The sequence below is a fragment of the Triticum urartu genome, chromosome 5A, assembly GCF_056163025.1.
Source record: "Triticum urartu cultivar PI428250 chromosome 5A, HENAU_Tu73, whole genome shotgun sequence".
Classification (NCBI taxonomy): domain Eukaryota; kingdom Viridiplantae; phylum Streptophyta; class Magnoliopsida; order Poales; family Poaceae; genus Triticum; species Triticum urartu.
The window spans coordinates 61,135,017-61,157,073 of NC_141877.1; the positions used below are offsets into that span (position 1 = coordinate 61,135,017).

At 45.9% G+C, this 22,057-nt stretch overlaps 2 protein-coding genes across 2 annotated transcripts; both read left to right on the forward strand.

The window, feature by feature from the left end:
* The first annotated feature begins 2,875 nt into the window (after positions 1–2,875).
* Positions 2,876–6,924, forward strand: LOC125507867 (uncharacterized). Its single transcript, XM_087523364.1, has 6 exons — positions 2,876–2,882; positions 2,967–3,054; positions 3,487–3,555; positions 3,950–4,056; positions 6,006–6,162; positions 6,473–6,924. The coding sequence occupies exons 1-6, from the start codon at positions 2,876–2,878 to the stop codon at positions 6,789–6,791; spliced, it is 747 nt and encodes a 248-aa protein (XP_087379490.1). The 3' UTR covers positions 6,792–6,924.
* A 13,427-nt stretch (positions 6,925–20,351) lies between these two features.
* Positions 20,352–21,648, forward strand: LOC125506773 (putative F-box protein At1g26515). The gene has a single exon (XM_087525506.1). It carries the CDS (start codon positions 20,352–20,354, stop codon positions 21,621–21,623), a length of 1,272 nt encoding a protein of 423 aa, XP_087381632.1. The 3' UTR covers positions 21,624–21,648.
* The last annotated feature ends 409 nt before the right edge of the window (positions 21,649–22,057 follow it).

Below are 22,057 nucleotides of genomic sequence, written 5' to 3' on the forward strand. Positions count from 1 at the left end.
GTGCAAAGCACGTCGGTAGAACCAGTCTCGCGTAAGCGTACGCGTAATGTCGGTCCGGGCCGCTTCATCCAACAATACCGCCGTACCAAAGTAAGACATGCTGGTAAGCAGTATGACTTATATCGCCCACAACTCATTTGTGTTCTACTCGTGCATATGACATCTACGCATAAAACCAGGCTCGGATGCCACTGTTGGGGAACGTAGTAATTTTAAAAAAATTCTTACGCACACGCAAGATCATGGTGATGCATAGCAACGAGAGGGGAGAGTGTTTTCCACGTACCCTCGTAGACCGAAAGCGGAAGCGTTAGCACAACGCGGTTGATGTAGTCGTACGTCTTCACGATCCGACCGATCAAATACCGAACGTACGGCACCTCCGAGTTCAACACACGTTCAGCCCGATGACGTCCCTCGAACTCCGATCTAGCCGAGTGTTAAGGGAGAGTTTCTTCAACACGACGACGTGGTGACGATGATGATGTTCTACCGACGCAGGGCTTCGCCTAAGCACCGCTACAGTATTATCGAGGTGGACTATGGTGGAGGGGGGCACCGCACACGGCTAAAAGATCAAACGATCAATTGTTGTGTCTATGGAGTGCCCCCCTGCCCTGTATATAAAGGAGCAAGGGGAGGAGGCGGCCGGCCAGGGAGAGGCGCGCCAAGGAGGAGTCCTACTCCCACTAGGAGTAGGACTCCTCCTATTCCTAGTAAGAGTAGGAGAAGGGGAAGGAAGGGGAGAGTAGGAGAAGGAAAGAGGGGGCCGGCCCCCCTTGCCCTAAACCAATTCGGTTTGGGCCTTGGGGGGCATGCCCCACACTCTTCTTGCTGCCCTCTATTTCCACTAAGGCCCATGTAGGCCCATTAAGCCCCCCCGGGGGGCGGGGTTCCGGTAACCCGCGGTACTTCGGTAAAATCCCGATTTCACCCGGAACACTTTTGATATCCAAATATTGGCTTCCAATATATCAATCTTTATATCTTGACCATTTCGAGACTCCTCGTCATGTCCGTGATCACATCCGGGACTCCGAACAACCTTCGCTACATCAAAATATAAACTCATAATATAACTGCCATCAAAACGTTAAGCATGCGGACCCTACGGGTTCGAGGACTATGTAGACATGACTGAGACACGTCTTCGGTCAATAACCAATAGCGGAACCTAAATGTTCATATTGGCTCCCACATATTATATGAAGATCTTTATCGGTCAGACCGCATAACAATATGTGTTGTTCCCTTTGTCATCGGTATGTCACTTGCCCGAGATTCGATCGTCGGTATCTCAATACCTAGTTCAATCTCGTTACCGGCAATTCTCTTTACTCGTTCCGTAATACATCATCCTGCAACTAACTCATTAGTTTCAATGCTTGCAAGGCTTAAGTGATGTGCATTACCGAGAGGGCCCAGAGATATCTCTCCGACAATCGGAGTGACAAATCCTAATCTCGAAATACGCCAACCCAACAAGTACCTTTGGAGACACCTGTAGAGGACCTTTATAATCACCCAATTACGTCGTGATGTTTGGTAGCACACAAAGTGTTCCTCCGGTAAACGAGAGTTGCATAATCTCATAGTCATAGGAATATGTATAAGTCATGAAGAAAGCAATAGCAACATACTAAACGATCGGGTGCTAAGCTAAGTCAATCACATCATTCTCCTAATGGTGTGATCACGTTAATCAAATGACAACCCATGTCAATGGTTAGAAAACTTAACCATCTTTGATCAACGAGCTAGTCAAGTAGAGGCATACTAGTGACACTCTGTTTTGTCTATGTATTCACACATGTATTATGTTTCCGGTTAATACAATTCTAGCATGAATAATAAACATTTATCATGATATAAGGAAATAAATAATAACTTTATTATTGCTTCTAGGGCATATTTTCTTCACTAGACGCGTCCCATATCTCTACTCCTAATGTCTCACTACTTAGGTTGTTCATTCGTTTAGTTGGATTTCACCCTTCCATCGATCTCCCCTCACCCACCAGGCGATCTCCCTCCCACCGATTTTTTCTCTCCCTTCGAAAACCAAAATCGATCGGTTTTAATTCATGCCCAGAAAAACCAAATCAACCCTTCAATCCTTCCATCGATCCCACCCTTCCATATAACACACCAATCCTTCCATCCTTCCCTTCCATATAGAACACCAATCAAATCATATCAAACATTTTCGTCACAAACAGCTTCCATAAACAACAGTTTAATCAATTATTTTCGCTCTTTCCATACACAACAGGATTATACTGAGACGCTGCCGCCCTTCCAGAGGAGACGCTGCCGCCGATGTAAGGGATCATCGCGCCGACGTCCCAGAGGAAACGCCGCCGCCGCCGACCTTCGTGGGGAGACGCCGCCGCCGCCGCCTGCGCTAAACCCCAGACGCATGGTGATGTAGGCGCGGCCGTCGGGGCATGGCGGCGCCCGATGTGGCGCGGGGCGGAGGAGCTATGAGGGGTGTGGCAGATCCGCTGGAGTTGTGCACGTGATCTGGTGATGGTGGCCTCCGCCTCCGGACCAGAATCCGCCACCGCGACCTCTCATCTATGCGTCGAGCTCCTCTTCCCGTCTCTCTGATATCCGTTGGCACGACTGCTGCCATGGCCACAAGCCCGCAACGAGGACCTCCACCACAGCCGTAGCCATGTTGAGGTCAGTATTCTTCTTCTAGCTCCGCGCATGGGAAGCAGGTTGGTTGTCGGCTTCCTTGAACAAACAGGAACCATTCCCATTAGCAGAACAGAGTTTGTTGGCTTCAGCATTCTGGTTAGTTACCCTATTTATGTTTAGGCAATTCGTTCTCCCATGTAACCATTGATACAATTTGTCTGTCTTACAACTCATGCAGGGTGAGTCACCAAGAGGAAAAGAAAACATCCGATTCAGATGCTAACCTATGTTTATTGCTGATTTCACCTACCACCTGTGTTCAGGCAGAGATGTAGCCTACCTACTCCAATTTGTTCTTGGAAACCATGAACGGCCACTGATGGTGATGGAAAAAGAAAGAAACATAAGCAGGTAACTGGACCTTATCTTCAGGCCTGGACTGTTACATTTTGTCATAATCTGTCTTATTGGTACCTTCCTCTTTGTTTCACAATGTCATAATCTGTCACCATTGTTACTCTGAATCTGACCACAGCCAAACGGTCTCGATCTTTGCACCAGTCTGTGTGTCCTCTCAAGGGACTGCAAGCACGAGGAGGGTGTCAAGGCCCGGTGCGGCACCATCAACAACTACACCTCCCAACTCCTCACTTACGAGTACAAACTTAGCACATCTCTTTTGGTATAATGACGCGCTGAACAAGAACATAACGGTGCGGAATAGTTCTCAAGAAAAAAAAATCGTATGATATATATGTACGGTAGATGGTTCGTCAAGTGGTGAACTGCTTTGTAAATTTCTGATATTGTAGTTACTGACGCTGATTGATTGAGAGATTGCAGGGGGGTGTGGTCAGACAAAGTGCAGGAATGGGAGGAGTGCGCCAAGAATGAGACGGCGTGCCCTAACATGTATGTATGCTTGTTTTTTTCAGTTTTCCAAAGGAAAAGGAAAAACATGTTCACTATTTATTCAATTGTGTATAATTAGGAGCGCTTATTCACTCAAAAAAATATAGGAGCGTGTAACTGTTTATTTATAATACAAACTATCATTTGCCATTCTATATTGCCACAAAAGTTTCTTGAAAATCATAAAAAGAGGGCCAGTGATGCTTATGGGAAAGAAGGAAATAAAAACACGTAATGTGACCTACTCCCTCCATTTGAAAAAGCTTGTCCCTCAAATGAATGTATCTAGCACTAATTTGGTGCTAGATACATCCATTTGAGGGACAAATTTTTTCGGACAGAGGAAGTACCGTTTTGTTCATATTCTTTGTATTCTTTAAAAACTGCCTTTCAGAACTCGAGCGAATGTGCCTGGAAATGCATTTGCCCTGCCCAAAGGACAAAGTCCAGTCCCGGCTGGCGTACTATGGGAACAACAGGCTGTTTCATCACAAACCCACAGTAATATACTGACTCTTCCTCTTTTTAATCAGCAGTTTTCTGTTGAGAGAAGTGCATATTACACCCCCCAACTCTAGCCCTAGTCTAATATACACCCCTCAACTCCAATACCGTCTAAAATACACCCCTCAACTCTCAAAACCGGCTAGAATTCAACCCTCCCCTCCCTGTTGACCGGTTTTGACCCAGTTTGACCGGTTTTGACTGAGTGAACAGTAAAAATAAAAATTTTAAAAACAAAAAAATGTTTTTTTTGACAAAATTCAAAAAGTTCCAAGTTTTTGCACCGCGTGAACAGTAAATTCAAAAAAATCACCTTTTCAGCATGTTTGGATACCTGAGTAAATTTGAGATGTCCGTAAATTCGAAAAAAATTCAAAATTTTCAGCATGGTGAACAGTAATTCGGGAAAAAAATCCAAAAAAAATCAGCACGCGCTCAAACATCATCCATGCAAAAAAAGGGTTTTTAAAAAAATCGATTTTACTGTTCGCCAAGCTGAAATTTTGAAAAAAAATCGAATTTACGGACATCTCGAATTTATTCAGGTGTCCAAACATGCTGAAAAGGTGATTTTTTTTTAATTTACTGTTCACGCGATGAAAAAACTTGGAACATTTTTGAATTTTTTTCAAAAAAAATTATGGTTTTTAAAATTTTATTTTTACTGTTCACTCAGTCAAAACCGGTCAAACTGGGTCAAAACCGGTCAACAGGGAGGGGAGGGTTGAATTATGGCCAGTTTTGTGAGTTGGGGGGTGTATATTAGACGGTATTGGAGTTGGGGGGTGTATATTAGACTAGGGCTAGAGTTGGGGGGTGTAATATGCACTTCTCTCTTTTCTGTTCATCAAATTTACGAGAAGGAGCCATTTGCATTCCTAATTATAATGTGTGTGAGAAGTAATTGAAGAACAATACATCAGCTAATCTTAGTGAATTTCATAATACATGACGACAAATGCAGCAATTTTTAGATAACAAGATGCATGTTGTTGCAGTACACAAAATTGAGAACTAATCCTACCTAAGAGAAGAAAATTACAAGATAGCAAGACATGAACTACTTGATGTATATCTGGACAGTATTATAGGATGGACAATTCTAATCCATTGCTGGACTTTGGACCAAGTGATATAGGATGTCCAATAAAAAGCTTGACATCCAAATAAAAAGCTTGACTGCAATAAACTTTTGGCTCGGTGGTCTTTTGAGACCTAACTTACAAATTGTATAACTTTTGGCTCACTGAACTTGGTCTTTCTTTTTTGCAGCATGATGATTTCAGAAGTACAATTGAAACATTCTTCTATATGTTACCCTCTGCTATTAGAATGTATTGTTGAAACTGAGCAGCAAAAAATCAAGTTGATAATGCATTGATACATCTTATTAAGATTATCGTGTCTCATGTGTTAGCTTATTAGTTATGATAGTGGAAAATGGTTCACTTATTTAACCAACTATCACACACCCGTTATTCTGGTGTGTCCATATGCATTTCTTTTTTCTTTACGCTTGGAACTTTATACATGAAAATTGATGTTGGCCAGAGTTAGGGTTGTTGTACTAGGCATATCTTATTTCAATTAGTATCTATAGTTTCAGCTCATTAGCTTGTGATTTTCTCTAAAATAAAGTATGGTAGATGTATCATTCAAAAGAGTATTGGTCAAGATCGTACATTGCACGTGCAAACTTACTAGGCAAAAAAAACACTTAGTCACATTTGGAACTTTGTAGTGCAAAAAAATGATAGTTGGATAATTCATGATACACGTGTATTGATGGCAAAAACATTTAGCTATTTATACCTGAACTTAATTTTTGGGTTAATTGTAAATATTTGGGGGGGGGGGGGGGGAGCATGGTTCACCTATAAAGAGGTAGCGTTTCAGACTCTCGCATGATGACATACTGAAAAGTGTATACCTTTGTTGCAAGTCAGTTACATTCCAGGTCTCTTGTAGCGCTTCCGATAAACATGAGGAAGGAATCCCCGCAAAAGAAAATTGCGGAAGGATTGCTGCTGTTGTTCATGGGAAATTATCTTGCTTCGACATACACAGGCACTCGTGCAGCCATGAAATTATCTCTCTGAAAAGGTACATATGTCAGCACGAGACGTATCTTTCTTAGGTGTGCATTCGAAGTCTCTACTTAATTATGATTTTTTTATGTCCCAACATGAATGACGAGAGTCCGCAAGTGAATTCTATAATAATCCACTTTATATTCTACTTACAAGTTCAAACAATAACCCTAATTTATCATGTAGTAAATTAGTTGTACTACATGTACTCCATTTTTCTTATGTACCTAGCTTGCTCAATTTAAATAAGGACAACATTTTGTTAATTTTCTTGAGCTTTGAAATCTAGATTAATTTGATGGAATATGTTGCAAATAAGATAGGAATGTGGAGGCTCATGGAGGGAGTGCAATAGGGGACAAGAGAGATGGCGGGGAGAGGAGGTGCCGCCCGATGCTGTGGAGGGGAGAGGAGGGTGCAGTGACACCGTCAAGGGAAGGGAGGCCCTATGGACAAGAGCAGATGGGCTCCGCCAGTGGCGTGGAGAGGAGGAGTGTTGATGCTGTGGAGGGGAGAGGAGGTTGCCGTGAAGTTGTCGAGGGAAGGGAGGTGGCAAAGATAGGAGCGGACAGGCTTCGCCAGTGCCGTGGAGAGGAGGAGCGCCAACGACATGGAGGGGAGAGGAGGGGCGGCCCAGACTGATGAAGGGGCAGTGTCTTCTGGTTGAACAATGCCAATATCGCATAGTGGGCCATCTCAATTTCATATGACCAAGAGTTGTGATGTATTTGAATATATGTTGATATGATGAGGTAATAATTGGTCAATTATGAAATATTTGCTTCTCTCTGCCGCAATATAAAGTTATTCTTACTGTATTACCCTATGTTCAATGGAGGATGTTCGGCCACAAGGCTTCATCTGAGAGCATGTTGTTTCCCAACATCCTTAAAATGGACCCTTTTTTCCATGGCCTTGTACGACCAATTCAAGGCACCGTTTCAATTTGTTTTGGTTTTTGATAAATTTTGTATTTTCTGGAGATTTCTTGGTAAAATAAACGGATAAATGGACAGACGTGTCGATACTTGCATATTGTGTCAAAAATCATTCAAATCTGACACGGATGCCTACCATGGGCATGTCCATCTGTTTGCAAAATTTGATGTCATTTCAAGTGTCCAAAAATAGATCGTATTCAACCAAGGGTGTTAAGCCCAGAAGGCTCCGTTGAGAGCACGTATCTTTTTACATCCTTGAAATGGCACAATTTTTTGTGTGGCCTTGTGCGACCAATTCAAGGCACAATGCCAAGCTGTTTTGGTTTTTGAATCTTTTTGCATTTTCTCGAGTTTTCTTGGTCAAAAAAAAACCGATAAATGGTCGGACGTGTCACAACTTACATAGGGTGTCGGAAATCATTCAAATCTGACATGGATGCCTACCATGGACATTCCCACATGCTTACAAAAGTTGGGGTGATTTGAAGGATGCCCAAACATAAGACCATGATCAATGAAGGGTATTCAGGTGAGAGTACGTTGTTTCCAGACATCCTTGAAATGACCTCAAGTGAGAGGTCATTTTAAGGATATTGGGAAACATCATGCTCAGTCTTCTTGCATATTCGAACCCCATCGTTGAGCATGGTCTATGTTTGGACATCCTTCAAATGATCCCAAATTTTGCAAACAGGGAGGCATGCCCATGGTAGGAATCCATGTCAGGTTTGAACGATTTTCAACACCGTATGCAAGTTGCGACACGTCCGGCCATTTGTTGGTATTTTTTGACTGAGAAAACTCTAGAAAATGCAAAATTTGTCAAAAATTAAAACAACTTGGCATGTAACCTTTAATTGGTCATATAAGCTCAAGAAATTTTTTTGGTGTCATTTGAAGATGCCAAAAAACATGCTCCCAGACAGAGACTTCTGTCCTACCAGAACGCACTCCGTTGAACATGGTGTTTTTTTGGGACATTCATGAAACGACCTCAAATTTTTCCCGCCAGGTGGGCATGCCCAAGGTAGGCATCCGTGCTAGGTTTGAAGAAAAAAGTATTTAAAATCATAATATATATAGATACGTAAAACCGTTAATTTAATTTTCCCTATTTCCTCGAGCAACAATGGACTGGCCCAGTCGGTCAGCCTCCTGTGAAAAAGTATTTGTGAACCTTTTTTCAAATCAATGAACTTTTCAATTTCGCAATTTTTTATCAAATTCGTGAATTTTTTAATTGATTAACTAATTTCAATTTAACGAACTTTCATCCTTGGAGCTAGGGCTAAGCATAAAAACCGACAAACCAAATACCAAACTAAAAAAATCAAAATTTCTGTCTTTTGTGTTGATGTTGGAAAATTTCTGCCACATGATGCGAAGAAAGAGCGAACGATGCAGAATAATATACGAGCAAACCCAAATTTCTAGATCTAGATAGATAAAAGATTCTAACCATAGTGGAAGCTAAATGTACAATTAGAGGGCCCAAATTTAATGTGATTGGAAACGAGAATATTATGTTACATTGGACTCATGTATCTATCTCATGGAAGCAAATTCTCTAACTGAAATTTTATGGATACATTTTTTGTTAATCCAATGCATATTTTAGTTTCTCGCAAAAAAAGGAAGCATATTTTAGTTGCACCAGAAGCAAATCCTCGAATTGATTGGAACATGATTTCATTGTGTTGAAAACGCGTGTTGCATCAAAATAATATTTGGTATGCATCGGAAGAAAGCAAATTCCTTGTTCGAGATCTGATGGGATAAATAATTTTATCCAACACAACACAATTTTTGGTAAAGTCAGAACATTCGAAGCAAATTGATTAACCAAAGGAAGCACATTTTCATTACGGTGGAAGCAAATTTAATGCGTGTCTGATTTTAGGAGCATGTATGGCGTACAGAATTTCATTGAACTTCATTTGCTAAGAGAGAGAGAGACAGGGAGAGAGAGAGAAACAGACCCTTAATTTATACGTGCAAACTACCTATGGGAAGCCACGTTCTCAAGTTTCTTTTAGTGGTAAACCCCTTTATTAATCAATCACAAGGTTTACAGGGATAACTAAAGGGTCATGGGGAGCTCCTAGCCACACATGGCGACCCTCCTCTAAAGAGCTATAAAATTTAACTAAATTATGAGCTTCTGTGTTGAGCTTTCTACTTCTTTCCTTAATCTCCTTAATAATAAAGTACAGATTAACTCCGTGAGTTCACCATCACAATACGCTTCTTCCCGTAAATTTACGTTTTCAATTTGAAATTAAAATATATACGCGAGGTGATACTAATTCAGGGAACCATATATAGTTTCGTCCGTCGTCAAAACCTCATGCTGCTGTACGTCTCCGATTTGGATCGGAGTCCCAGTTCCGCATGACAAGTGCTATTCCATGCCCTCGCAACCCCAGCCTACGCGCACACAGGCGGGCGCCTCAGTTCGGCGTCCGTGCATGCCGGTTGAAGCAGCCACCGGTCCGCACCCCGCCGCTGGCATGCTGCTACTCGACGGCGGGGCTGTTGTTTGGCTCGCATGAAAAAGCAGCAAAGGACGATGGTGGCAAGAAGCCGGCAGCAGCGGGTGGCTGTAGGGACAGGCGGACCACGCGGTTGTGGTGGTGGCGGCGGCTGAACTCATAAGATCTAAGGGGGGGAGGAGGACGGGTGGGAGAGGCCTTGCGGGTTGAGGACGACAGGGTCGACGAGATGTCGGCAAGTAAGTCGACGATGGGAACATGAGCTGGAGGCCGTCCTGAGAAAATGAAAAAGGACCCAACAAACATGACGCTGCGTGGTTTGCCCATCCCTTCTCCTCCCCTGTCTACCTCTTCTCTTCTCCTCCTTCTCACCCCCTTCATGTTCTGTTCTTATCTTTGCCCATCTTAGTTGATTCGTTGTTTTTTCCTGAAGTAAGATTAGAGATGCAAGGAGGGATTTGAGTTATATACAAAGAAGCTAAGCGAATGCATGGTGTTTGTGGGATTATAATTTGCACTGACTTTAAGCTTTTGCTTGATCATATAGATCTCAACGTTCTAGCTAACTGCAGCTTAATATGTTCTGAAAGGAATATACGCCCATTAGGACTGCTGGTTGTATACAATGGCAAAAAAAACTAACATCACACTTTATTTATTTATCCACTTTTGGGTTGAAATCCGGTTATTCTGTAATTGCTAATTTTGTCATTGATTTCCTATGTAAACCAATCACTTATAGCAGTGCTATATACCGTTTTAGCAAGCACATGTGTTCGCGTTTTTATTATTTTCTTTTCTAAATATAGTACAATTGCAGGCGCTTGTACATATGAACATACATTCACTCCTATGAACGTACACATGCACATTTTATTCTTATGAACACCTGCGATAGACTAAATCGGCACATCATTTTCAGATTGAGCAAATCAACACAGACGCTTTCATAGTCGATGGAAACGTCTAGCTCCCATCGAACGCACATCATCAAAAGGCCAAAAAAATCCAGAAAAATATGAGCCCCAGTGTCAACTCTACGATTTGAACTCTGATGGTTGGTTTCCATATTTTTATTATTTTTTACCCGTTGCAACGCACGGGCCCTTTTGCTAGTTCAAAAATAAAATTACAACTACTGAAGTTTTGAGCTCCTGCAACAATTTCTTTGATGATTGCCCCATAGCTGCCACGTTCTCAAGTCAAATCCAACCAGCCAAAGCTTTCTCATCCAACGATGGTGGGCTGGCCTAGCACTTCTCGGAAGAAAATTAGGCTGAGAAAATTCACAATAATAACTGTAAAAGAAAATACCAACACAACAAATGTGCTGTCCTGATTGGTTACTGTGGGTGGAAGTAAAATCAAGAGGTTTGGAGTTCAAATCCTACCTCATTCATATTATTTTTGAAGGTTAAAAAAAGGTAAAGAAATGAGCCAGGCCCAGGAGGGAAGGATTTGGATTGGTTGTATACGTCTACGCTAGTACCCGACAAATACAGAGATGGGTATACCATATGATTAAATGACCATACCGCCCTTATACGGTTTATGAGAGGGTTAAGAAGAATTACGAGATACTTGTAATGTCCCAAGACCGGAGTTTCAGATGCCTTCCAGGGTTTCCGGGTTTCGTGGGGTGATTTGTTTGGTTCGTTGCATTCATCATTGCATTATGTGCATTGCATCATGTTATCATGCCATTAATATTGCAACCGTTTCAAAACTTTTTTAAATAGATCGTATGGATCTTCGATCCATTTAAATCAAGGGAAGGATGACTTTTCTTTATAACATATCTTCCCGATATTAGTGGAGCTATTATAAAATATTTCTTTAATTCAAAATTTACCATAACACACTTGCAAATAATCACATGCATTTTTCCCGCTTCAAGTTTGGTCCCCAAAGTTTGCCCATAATTTCTTTCATCGCTTTCCCGATCTCCACAAAAATTCCAAACATTTTTGGATACTCCTAAAACCCGTTTGAATTCTTATCGTTCGATCTTGCCTCTTCTAATTTTCTCGGACCAAACATATTTTTGTGAGTCCAAGAAAATTAACCGCTAGTCCAAATTCTTCTTCAACCTTCTCCTCTGTCCTTTTTCCTTTCTTTTAGTTCTCTGTTTTTAAAAAAAACAAAGGAGTGAGGGAGAGAGAGAGTAGCCCAGCTGGCCACTTGGGCCTCAGTCCAGGCCGGCCCGCTTCCCAGTCCCGCTGCTAACCCTAGGCCCCCGATCCCATCTAACCCCCTCCTCCTCGTCTCCCCGCTTGCGCCGCCAGGAGAGCCGAGCGCTCGATCCCCCCATCTCTCCTGCTCGTCCCGATCCCCCTCGCTCTTCCTCCCCTCGTCTCCCTTTCCTCCCTTCCACTTCGAGCCAGGGGAGGAACCTCCCGCGCCCAATCTCCTCCAGGACCCCGACGCGACCGAGCCTCACACCCCGGCGCCCCTGCAACTTCTCCTCCTCCGCCAGGCGCCGCAGGCCGCCGCCCTGCACCCTCGCGCCTCAGCTCCTGCCTCCCTCTGCAGCGCCAGGCCGCAAGCGCGCCTCCTCCTCGCCGAGTCCCCGTCGTTCGAGCGCTCGAGGAGAGTAGCTCCTCGAGCACCTGCGCCCCGCACCCGGCGTCCTTTGCGCCCAGCAGGAGCCCCAGCACCGGTCGCCCTACACCCGCGAGCACCACTACCTCCGGCGCGTCTCAGCCTCTGTTTCCGGCGACCTCGACCTCCCCTACGACAACCCCCTGCATCGAGCAGCAGTAGCTCGACCGCTGAGCATGACCCTGTGTTTGACCCCGGGAGCACTTTCGGGTCTTTCCCCAACTTTTTGGACGAGGCCAAGATCAGGGCCCTAGTACCACGACGACCGACGCAAGTTCCGCTACCGTCGTCAAAACCCGAGACGAAGTACCCCGACGGTTCGTCGAGACCGGCAAGTCACAAGATTGTCCTGGATATCGTCAAGTACCACGACAACCCTCGAAGACCTCTGATTCACCAAGTTCCCACGACGACAAGTGTGACCCTTCGGATGCGCCAAGTTCGTCTACACAAAAACGCCTCATGTCGACAAGACCTGCAAGTCGGACCCCGAACGATCGACGTCTCGTGGACCGTGTACAACTACCGTCGCCCCGAAGACGTTGGAGTCATCAAGTACCTCTCCGAAACGAACGTGAACGACTACCGTCGCAAGAACGGGACCAGAAAGTCCGAAGACCCCAAGTACCATGACACCGACGACATGAACGTCTACAGAAACTCGTGCAACGATAAACATGTACCACTACCGCCGTCGCGAGAAACGTCTACTTCCTCTACTTTGCACCGAACGAGAACCGTCCCGTTTGCACACTTCGAAGGTATAACCCTGAGACGACGTCCGTGAACGAATGCATGTTGTATGAGATGCACCCGTTGTCTGCACCGTGTCTGAGTTGTCTCTTGCTCGGTCCTCCTCTTTTGCCGCTAACCCGTGGGGACCCGGAATCCGGGATCACCCCACCATCTTTTGCACGCTCCCGTCATTTTTCCTTTTACACCGGTTTTTCCATGAACATGTACCACTACCGCCGTCGCGAGAAACATCTACTTCCTCTACTTTGCACCGAACGAGAACCGTCCCGTTTGCACACTTCGAAGGTATAACCCCGAGACGACGTCCGTGAACGAATGCATGTTGTATGAGATGCACCCGTTGTCTGCACCGTGTCCGAGTTGTCTCTTGCTCGGTCCTCCTCTTTTGCCGCTAACCCGTGGGGACCCAGAATCCAGGATCACTCCACCATCTTTTGCACGCTCCCGTCACTTTTCCTTTTGCATCGGTTTTTCCATGAACTACCGGAACCGTTATCATTGCCGTGGCACCCCTTTCTTTCCACCGCGGTGACAAATGCTTCTTAATGCTCTTGTCAACTTTTCATAAATATTGCATAAAACTTGCACATGTCATTTGCATCATGATAATAACATTTAAATGTTTAAAATTGTTGTTGCATTAAATTGCTAATGCATATGGGGATTTACCGGATTTGTTGTTTGTTATATCCGGCCCCATTTAAATTGTTTAGATGGTATAGTTTTGTTATGCTTCACCTCTTGCCATGTTAACCAACATTTAATATTGTTGAGTACCTAACCGAGAGTGAACTAAATAATTGATGTGGTGTTCCGTCAATATGCAACGGAGTTGCATATTGTGCTCCACTTAATTTGTAGGGTTGTTTGTGCATTTTGCCATGCCATGCCTCATTAAACCGGACATGCATCATACTTATTTGCGCATAGTGCCATGCTTATGTGATGTTTGTTTACTATGTTGTTTGTTTTCTTTCCGGTGTACTTCTTCTCGGTAATCCGGTAACGTTGCGTTTGTGAGGATCCGTTGGCTATGTCCGTTTGTCTTCTTCATGGACTCGTTCTTCTTCCTTGCGGGATCTCAGGCAAGATGACCATACCCTCGAAATCACTTCTATCTTTGCTTGCTAGTTACTCGCTCTTTTGCTATGCCTATGCTGCGATACCTACCACTTGCTTATCATGCCTTCCATATTGGTAAGCCAAGCCTCTAACCCACCTTGTCCTAGCAAACTGTTGTTTGGCTATGTTACCGCTTTGCTCAGCCCCTCTTATAGCCTCGTTAGTTGCAGGTGAAGATTGGAGTTTGTTCCTTGTTGGAACATGGATATTTGTTGGGATATCACAATATCTCTTGTTTAAATTAATGCATCTATATACTTGGTAAAGGGTGGAAGGCTCGGCCTTATGCCTGGTGTTTTGTTCCACTCTTGCCGCCCTAGTTTTCGTCAGATCGGTGTTATGTTCCCGGATTTTGCGTTCCTTACACGGTTGGGTTATAATGAGAACCCCTTGACAGTTCGCCTTGAATAAAACTCCTCCAGTAATGCCCAACATTGGTTTTACCATTCGCCACCTAGCCTCTTTTCCCTTGGGTTCCGCGGACTCAAGGGTCATCTTTATTTAACCCCCCCGGGCCAGTGCTCCTCTAAGTGTTGGTCCACCTTATCAGCCGCCGATGGCCACCAGTGGCGACTTTGGGCTGGCCTACCGGAAGTTTGGACAATCTGAGTGTGCCCTGAGAACGAGATATGTGCAGCTCCTATCGGGATTTGTCGGCACATTCGGACGGTGTTGCTCGACTTGTTTTACCATTGTCGAGGATGTCTTGTAACTGGGATGCCGAGTCTGATCGGATTGTCTTGGGAGAAGGAATATCCTTCGTTGACCATGAGAACTTGTGATGGGCTAAGTTGGGACACCCCTGCAGGGTTATGAACTTTCGAAAGTCGTGCCAGCAGTTATGGGCAGATGGGAATTTGTTAATGTCCGGTTGTAGAAAACCTAAAGTTTATCTTAATTAAAATGCATCAACCGCGTGTGTTACCATGACGGTCTCTTCTCGGCGGGGTCCGGGAAGTGAACACGGTGTTGGAGTTATGTTTGGCGTAGGTTGTTCTAGGATCACTTCTTGATCATAGTTTGTTCGACCGTACTTTTGCCTTCTCTTCTCGCTCTCATTTGCGTATATTAGCCACCTTATATGCTAGTCGCTTGCTGCAGCTCCACTTCATACTTTTTACCTACCCATAAGCTTAAATAGTCTTGATCGCGAGGGTGTGAGATTGCTGAGTCTCCATGACTTACAAGTACTTCCAAAACCAGTTTGCAGGTGCCGATGTTACCGTGCAGGTGACTCAACCGAGCTCAAGGAGGAGCTAGTTGAAGATCGTGTTTGTTATGTTGTTCCGTTTCCAGTTGATTAGTAGTGGAGTCCAGTCGAGACGATCAGAGATCTGTGTAGCATTTGGGGTAGTCTTCTTTTATTTTGGTTCCGTAGTCGGACCTTGAGTGTATTTGGATGAATGTAATGCTTTATTCATATATTGAGTGAAGTGGCGATTGTAAGCCAACTATGTATCTTTTCCCCTTATTTATTACATGGGTTGTTGTGAAGATTACCTCACTTGCGACATTGCTTTCAATGTGGTTATGCCTTTAAGTCATGCTTCAACACGTGAGAGATATAGTCACATCGAGGACGTTACAATACTCCTTTTCATAGATAGAGTGCTCGATTCCTAGGGGCCGATGATTTGCTGACATACGCAAGGGGATGCCCATTCTGCATAAGTACCGCACTAATTTCAATACCACACGCGTCTGTCTCAACTACAAAAGTTTTGCTGAAGTCTGGGAGTGATAAAACTGAAGCGGAAATCAAAGCTTGTTTGACAGCTTGAAACGCTTGCTCCTCGCTGTCAGACCAGCAAAACACAACTCCTTTCTTGAGTAAATTAGTGAGAGCACGGCATATTATCCCGTAATTGCGGATAAACTTCCTGTAATAACAGGCAAGCCCCAAGAATCCTCGGTTCTCCTTGACATTTTTAGGAGTAGGCCAAGACTCAATTGCTGAAATTTTACTTGGATCTGTAGGTACGCCCCCACCACTGATGATATGGCCAAGGTACCCGACTTGCCTCTGAGCAAATGTGCACTTCGATAATTTGACCTTCCATTGGTGTTCGGTTAGAAGTTTCAACACCTCTGTAAGATGACGAGGATGATCCTTAAATGTGGCGCTGAAAACTAGTATATCATCGAAGAATACAATGACAAATTTCCTGTTGCCCGACTCAAGTGTATGGTTCATCGCAAACTGAAACGTGAATGGAGCGCCAGTCAAGCCAAAGGACACTACTGTGAACTCGTAATGACCAGAGTGCGTTCAAAAGGCAGTCTTGTACTCTTCTCCAGGAGCAAGGCGGATCTGATGGTAGCCCGAGCGCAAGTCCAACTTAGTAAACCAACTGGCACCTGCGAGCTCGTCTAGTAGTTCATCCACTATTGGAATAAGAAACTTCCATTTTTGAGACATGGCGTTTAAGTGACGGTACTCTATGACATGTCGCCAAGTGTCGTCCTTCTTTTTAACCATGAGCAGAGGAGAGGACAATGGGCTGTTGCTTGGCCGAATTACTCCACTTGTGAGCATCTCTTGAATTTGCTTCTCTAACTTAGTTTTCAGAGCTGGTGCAAGACGATAAGGTCGCATCGAAACAGGTGTAGCGCTCGGAATCAGGGGTATTGTATGATCATAAGCTCTGCGTGTATTGGGTGGCCGAATAATCGAAAAATGAGTCACCATAGTTGAAATCATCAAGGCCAACGGTGGCCGAGGACTCCAACGATGCGAGAAATTCAGCCATGCTCATCTCTGCTCTACAATGTCAAAGCAAGCATTATAAACCATCACTACCGATCACGAACAATCACTATCGAATTCCAACAGGACACGAGGTTTTTAACTTGTTGGCATTTCATCGAGCACTTGGCGGCCACGTTTTTTGTTGCTAACTCTCTGAGCCGAGAGGTGAAAGTTCCGTTGGTGATGGTGGGCAGGCCAGTCGATCCGTACCGATGCTTACGTTCGGCTTTACTCCTATCTTAGCAATCCGAACTTACTATTCAAGATGGGCTCCTGGCAGGCTGGAGCCACCTACTCAATGCGATCTTTTGAATGGAATGTATCAAGAGCGTTCTTCCTTTGGTCACTCAGGTTAAGGAAACTATTCCTACTGTGCTCGAGTCAAAAGTTGTTAGCGCTGCATGCGCAAGGTTCCCGTTCACTTCGTATTACTTCCGGGCTGGCCAAGCCGACCGAACGGAGAAAACACCCGATCCAATAGTGGAAGAAGAGAAACTCGATGCAGCTGTCTACAAAAAGATAGATACATCGGAGCTGCCCAAGGATATGGTCGGGGTACCGATCTGCTAGAATAAGGGGGAGATCCTAGCCGCGGCTACCGCTCGCGTCGGAGCAGTCGCCGTAGGGGCAGCCAGAGTTGCCGCACGAGGCGTAGGCCTTAGAAGAGCCGGCGCCGCAGTCTTCTTCGTCTTCTTCTTGGCTGCCGCCTCGGCGAGCGCCGATGCCGTCGTCGTCGGCTTTCAAGACTGTTTGCCTCCGGTAGGTGCGGCCGGAAGGCGGCTTGTCGTTGCCGGAGACGCGGTGGCCACGCCGGACAGCATTGGCGCGGTTGGAGGCAGCGCTTGGACCCGATGGTTCTTTGTCATCCCCGAGCTTTTTTTTGCCACCCACAACGACGCATTGGTGGATTCCGGCGGCGATTCACACAAGAGCAAGACACACGAGGCCATTGAAGGATGGACGACGACACCGGAGTGGTGGCCAGTGGAAGGTTGTGGCTGTCGGGCCCGCGGTGATAGTAGGTGGGGCTTAGTTGAAGTTTCTCTGAGGTTCCACATGTTGCGGCCTTCGGGGTTCCGGTGGTCAGATATGAAGTTTGATCCGACAGGTAATGCGAGGGTCCGAGCTCGAGGGTTGATCCGAGATGTTGATGCCTCCAAGGTCTTGCTCCAAGATTGAGCCTGGTGCTAGGACATCGGCGTTGGCGAGATCCTCGGTCTGGTCTCACACCCAACCTGAAAAAGCAAGTTCACCACCGGAGTCCGCGGCATACTCTAGATTGCCAAACCTGATGGTTTGGCTTGGGATGAGATTCTTGACTTGGCCTAGCTGGCCAGTCGAGTCGACGTGCAACACGATGATGTCGAAGGCAAAAGGCTGCCCGGGGAAGAAAGTCTTCCCATAATCAATGTTTTCGTCGATCCAAAGATGAGCCATCGAGCTTTCGTGATCACACAGAGTGACCTGCATGGGCCACCAGTGTCGGAGCTAAATGCGGCAGATCTCGGATAGGGGGTCCTAAGCTGGTGATATCGGCTTGATGATAACAGGAAGTAGAGAGACATGGTATTTAACCAGGTTCGGGCCCTCTCGAAGAGATAAAACTCTACGTCTTGCTTGTATTGTATTAATTGTAGATGGGGTACAAAGTACAGGATGATCTACCTCAAGATCGCATGAATGAATCTAACTTGCATCTACATACCTAAACCCTCGGCTTGTATAGGGGCCGAGGGGTACCTAGGGTTACACATGGTCGGTTGCATCTAGCCATAAACATGCTGAATATTTGAATATGCCTTGAAGTGTATGCAAAGTAAGCATTCCATCTTGAGTACACTGAGGGCTATAGCTTACGTGGCCCATTCTTCAGTTGTCTGTGGTCCTCGGCCCGGCCCATTAATGAAAGGCCGACGTGATGAATACCCCCATAATCCATGACACCGTCGAGGGGGAGTTCGCAGGGGCGCCGGCCGTCCATAGATTGCCAATCTGCATGCGGTGGAGGCGCATGGGCCACGAGTTGGTCCCGAGGCGCCAACCAGGACGATGAGACTGAAAATTGTGCCCAGGAGCGACGGCCTTGGCAGGGAGGGTGAGCCCGAGGCGAAGGAGCCAGCCGAGAGCAAGATGCACGAGGCCATGAGAGGGTGGACGCCGACACCAGAGTGGTGGCCAGCGCCACTGAGGCGCCGAGGGAAGGGATCTCTTTGTTTTTCCTTTTTAACACCGATAAGAGGTGTTGACACTTTCCTTTGTCTAGTGCACGTCATGTACAAGTGAAAACATCAGAGGCTTATTCTTGCGGCAGTAGCGATAGATCGCTGGTCTCGAAATCTTGAGGTCATATTTTTACTTTTTTGAGATGGAGGATAGTCGGACCTTCTCCTTCCATCGGCATGGGGATCGTATATGGTAAGGAAGCAATCCAATGGATGGAAAAGAATAGGTAGTCCTACGGCTAGTACCCCCGAACTTTTTTCTTTTCTGATTCCCTACTAAACAAAAGAAAGAAAAACCTTTTCCATGGTTGTGATTCCTTATAAATACACGGGCTCTCGCTGCCTAGTAGGGCCCGTCGCCTGCAGGCCGTACCGACAGGCCGTCGTGGGAACAGGGCTCCGCCTGTCAGGGGTGACGTTAAGGACGGAGTGGCAACGGTGCCGCATCGTGCGGAGATCTCCGCCGGTACGGGGCACCGTGGCTACGCCTTGCCTTGGATATGGGGTGATGGGCTACATTGTAGCCATATTATGTCTTGTCTTTTTAATGAGGGCGCAGACTTTGAGGGCGCCGTGGGCCACCTGCTAGGAGCCGACCTCTCTGGAGGCCGCCTGTTTGGAGTCGGCCCGTCTTGGTGCTGTCTTCTGGAGCTTGGCCATCTTCCGGCAACCGGCCACTTGAGCCAGCTGGTCACCAGAAGGCGACGCTTCATTCTGGACGTTTGTGGGGCGCAGTCGGCCCAATGTCTTGAAAGGCTCAGGGACTCGGGTTAGACTACCTGTGGCCCATTACTCCGACAGAAAATGTCGGCGGCTCATTCTTGCGACAATAGTGATAGTTTGATGGTCTCGAAATCTCGAGGTAATTTGTTTTTACTTTTTTGAGATGAAGGATAGTCGGACCTTCTCCTTCCATTGGCATGGGGATCGTATATACTCCGTATATACTCCCTCTGTTCCTAAATATAAGTATTTCTAGAGATTGCAACAAATGACTACATACGGAGCAAAATGAGTGAATCTACATTTTAAAATATGTCTACATACATTCATATGTTGTAGTCTATTTGAAATGTCTAAAAAAATTTATATTTAGGAACGGGGTATATGGTAAGGAAGCAGTTCAATGGAGGGAAAAGAATAGGTAGTCCTACGGCTAGTACCCCCGAACTTTTTTCTTTTCTGATTCCCTATACTAAACAAAAGAAAGGAAAACCTTTTCCGTGGCTGCGATTCCTTATAAATACACGAGGCGCAGCCGCGCAGGGGGATTCGTATCTCGTCAGAGCTGACAACCGCTAGGTTTCGCCAGTTTCGCCATGGATTCAGGGAAGAAGCCACCTGTCCAGGAGGAGGCCGGGAGGAAGAAGAGAAAGAGATCGGAGGAGGACGGATCGGAGGAGGAGCTCTCCCAGGATCTCGTACTGGAGCTGTTCGCTCGTCTCCCCTCGCGAGACATCTTCCGCTACGCAAGCGCATCCAAGAACCTGATGGCCGCTGTATCGGGTTCCTCCTTTTGGATCAAATCTCGCCAACCACAGGCGAGCGACGTGCACATGGCCTACTGCATCGATCCCATCATCATGGGGGATCGTCAGAATTTCACCTTCCGTGACGAGACTCCATCCTCTAGTTTCTGCCATGGGCTCAGCGCCAAGTTCGGTTACAGCTACTTTGGAACTGCCAATGGATTGATCGCTCTCCAGGTTTCAAATCTCGTCACCAAAAGGTTTAGCGGCTGCGTCATCTTCAACCCTGCTTTAAAGATTGATGTGATGCTAGTCTTTATGGAATTCGATTCCAGGCACAGGTTCTGTGGGTTCGGCTATTGCAAATCTGCCAAGAACTTCAAGATCTTGATGCTGCAGAACGGGTCTATAATGGTCAAGAGCCTCGGCGGTCACCCAAGCACCCAGCCACGGAGCATCCTTCCCTCCGACAATATCGCAGAGCTTGATCCTTCTATTTGCCTAGACAACCTGGTCTACATGTTGGAGGCTGGCGGGCACGACAACCGGATCCGGCGGTTGATAGTTTTCAACCTCCAGGAGGAGACGAGCATCAAGGTGGACCTCCCCCATGAGGCTCTCCACTCGGGGCTCATGCAGCTGTCGGGTTCCATCTGTGTCGCGTCGCGGGCCGACACCAACACCGATGTTGTACTGTGGCAGCTGAAGCTTGATCAAGGATGGGAGAAGATCTCTGTCGTTGCTGCTCCCTGCCAGGGAAGGGTCTTCGGGGCATGGAGGTCACATCCCACCAAGCTGATGATATGGTTCGAGGGACGGGGAGCTGCGCTTTATCAGAATGCCAGGAGCAGCGGCGAGGGCGACCCACTGGCATGGGAGCTGACATACGAGGACCACAGGAGGGTAATGGGAGAAGACCTTGGAGCAGTTCTTGGCACCTGGCAGAAGAAAGCCGGGCTAGTTTTCTGCTGGGGATACGAGCCCACATTGATATCCCCACTGGAGTTCTTCAAGAGCACCCGGGACGACCACCAGGAGCTTGTGTACTTCGTCATTGGTGGTCGAGCCGTTGCTCCCCGGCTGGAGTTTCTTCGACGCTTAGCAGAGGCGCTAAGTGGATGAGTCGCCTGTTGTCCTGGGCTGCACTCTGATTGAGACACAGGAGATGTGTTAGACTGAAGTTTTGTTAGACAAACAATGTGATACTTGTGTGTACTACAACTATACCCAGATTCTTGTTTGGATTAGAGTTAGACACTGTTTTCGGATTCATCGAGAAACTATTCGATAGTTTTCCTGTGTTACTATTACACCGGTGATTGTTTTTGTTCCTGCTTGTCACTGGAAATGAAATAATTAGCTGTATATATGCATGCCAAATTCTTGTCCTGGACTAAAGGGAAACAAGCATAATCATGTCTAGCAAAATGAGCTGAATAAACTGGCATCATGCTCCAACATGAACACAAATGAGGAAGATGCAAAAAGAACATAGCTGTATACCTCTTTCTTTAGTTTGTTCGAAGGCAAGCAATCCTTGGCCAGTGACAGGGTGT

Coding starts and splice junctions, on each gene's coding strand:
- LOC125507867 (XM_087523364.1), top strand. Junction 4,057..6,005: donor TGTTTCATCACAAACCCACA/GTAATATACTGA, acceptor GTTGCAAGTCAG/TTACATTCCAGGTCTCTTGT. Junction 6,163..6,472: donor GAAATTATCTCTCTGAAAAG/GTACATATGTCA, acceptor CAAATAAGATAG/GAATGTGGAGGCTCATGGAG.
- LOC125506773 (XM_087525506.1), top strand. CDS start 20,352: ATGGATTCAGGGAAGAAGCCACCTGTCCAGGAGGAGGCCGGGAGGAAG.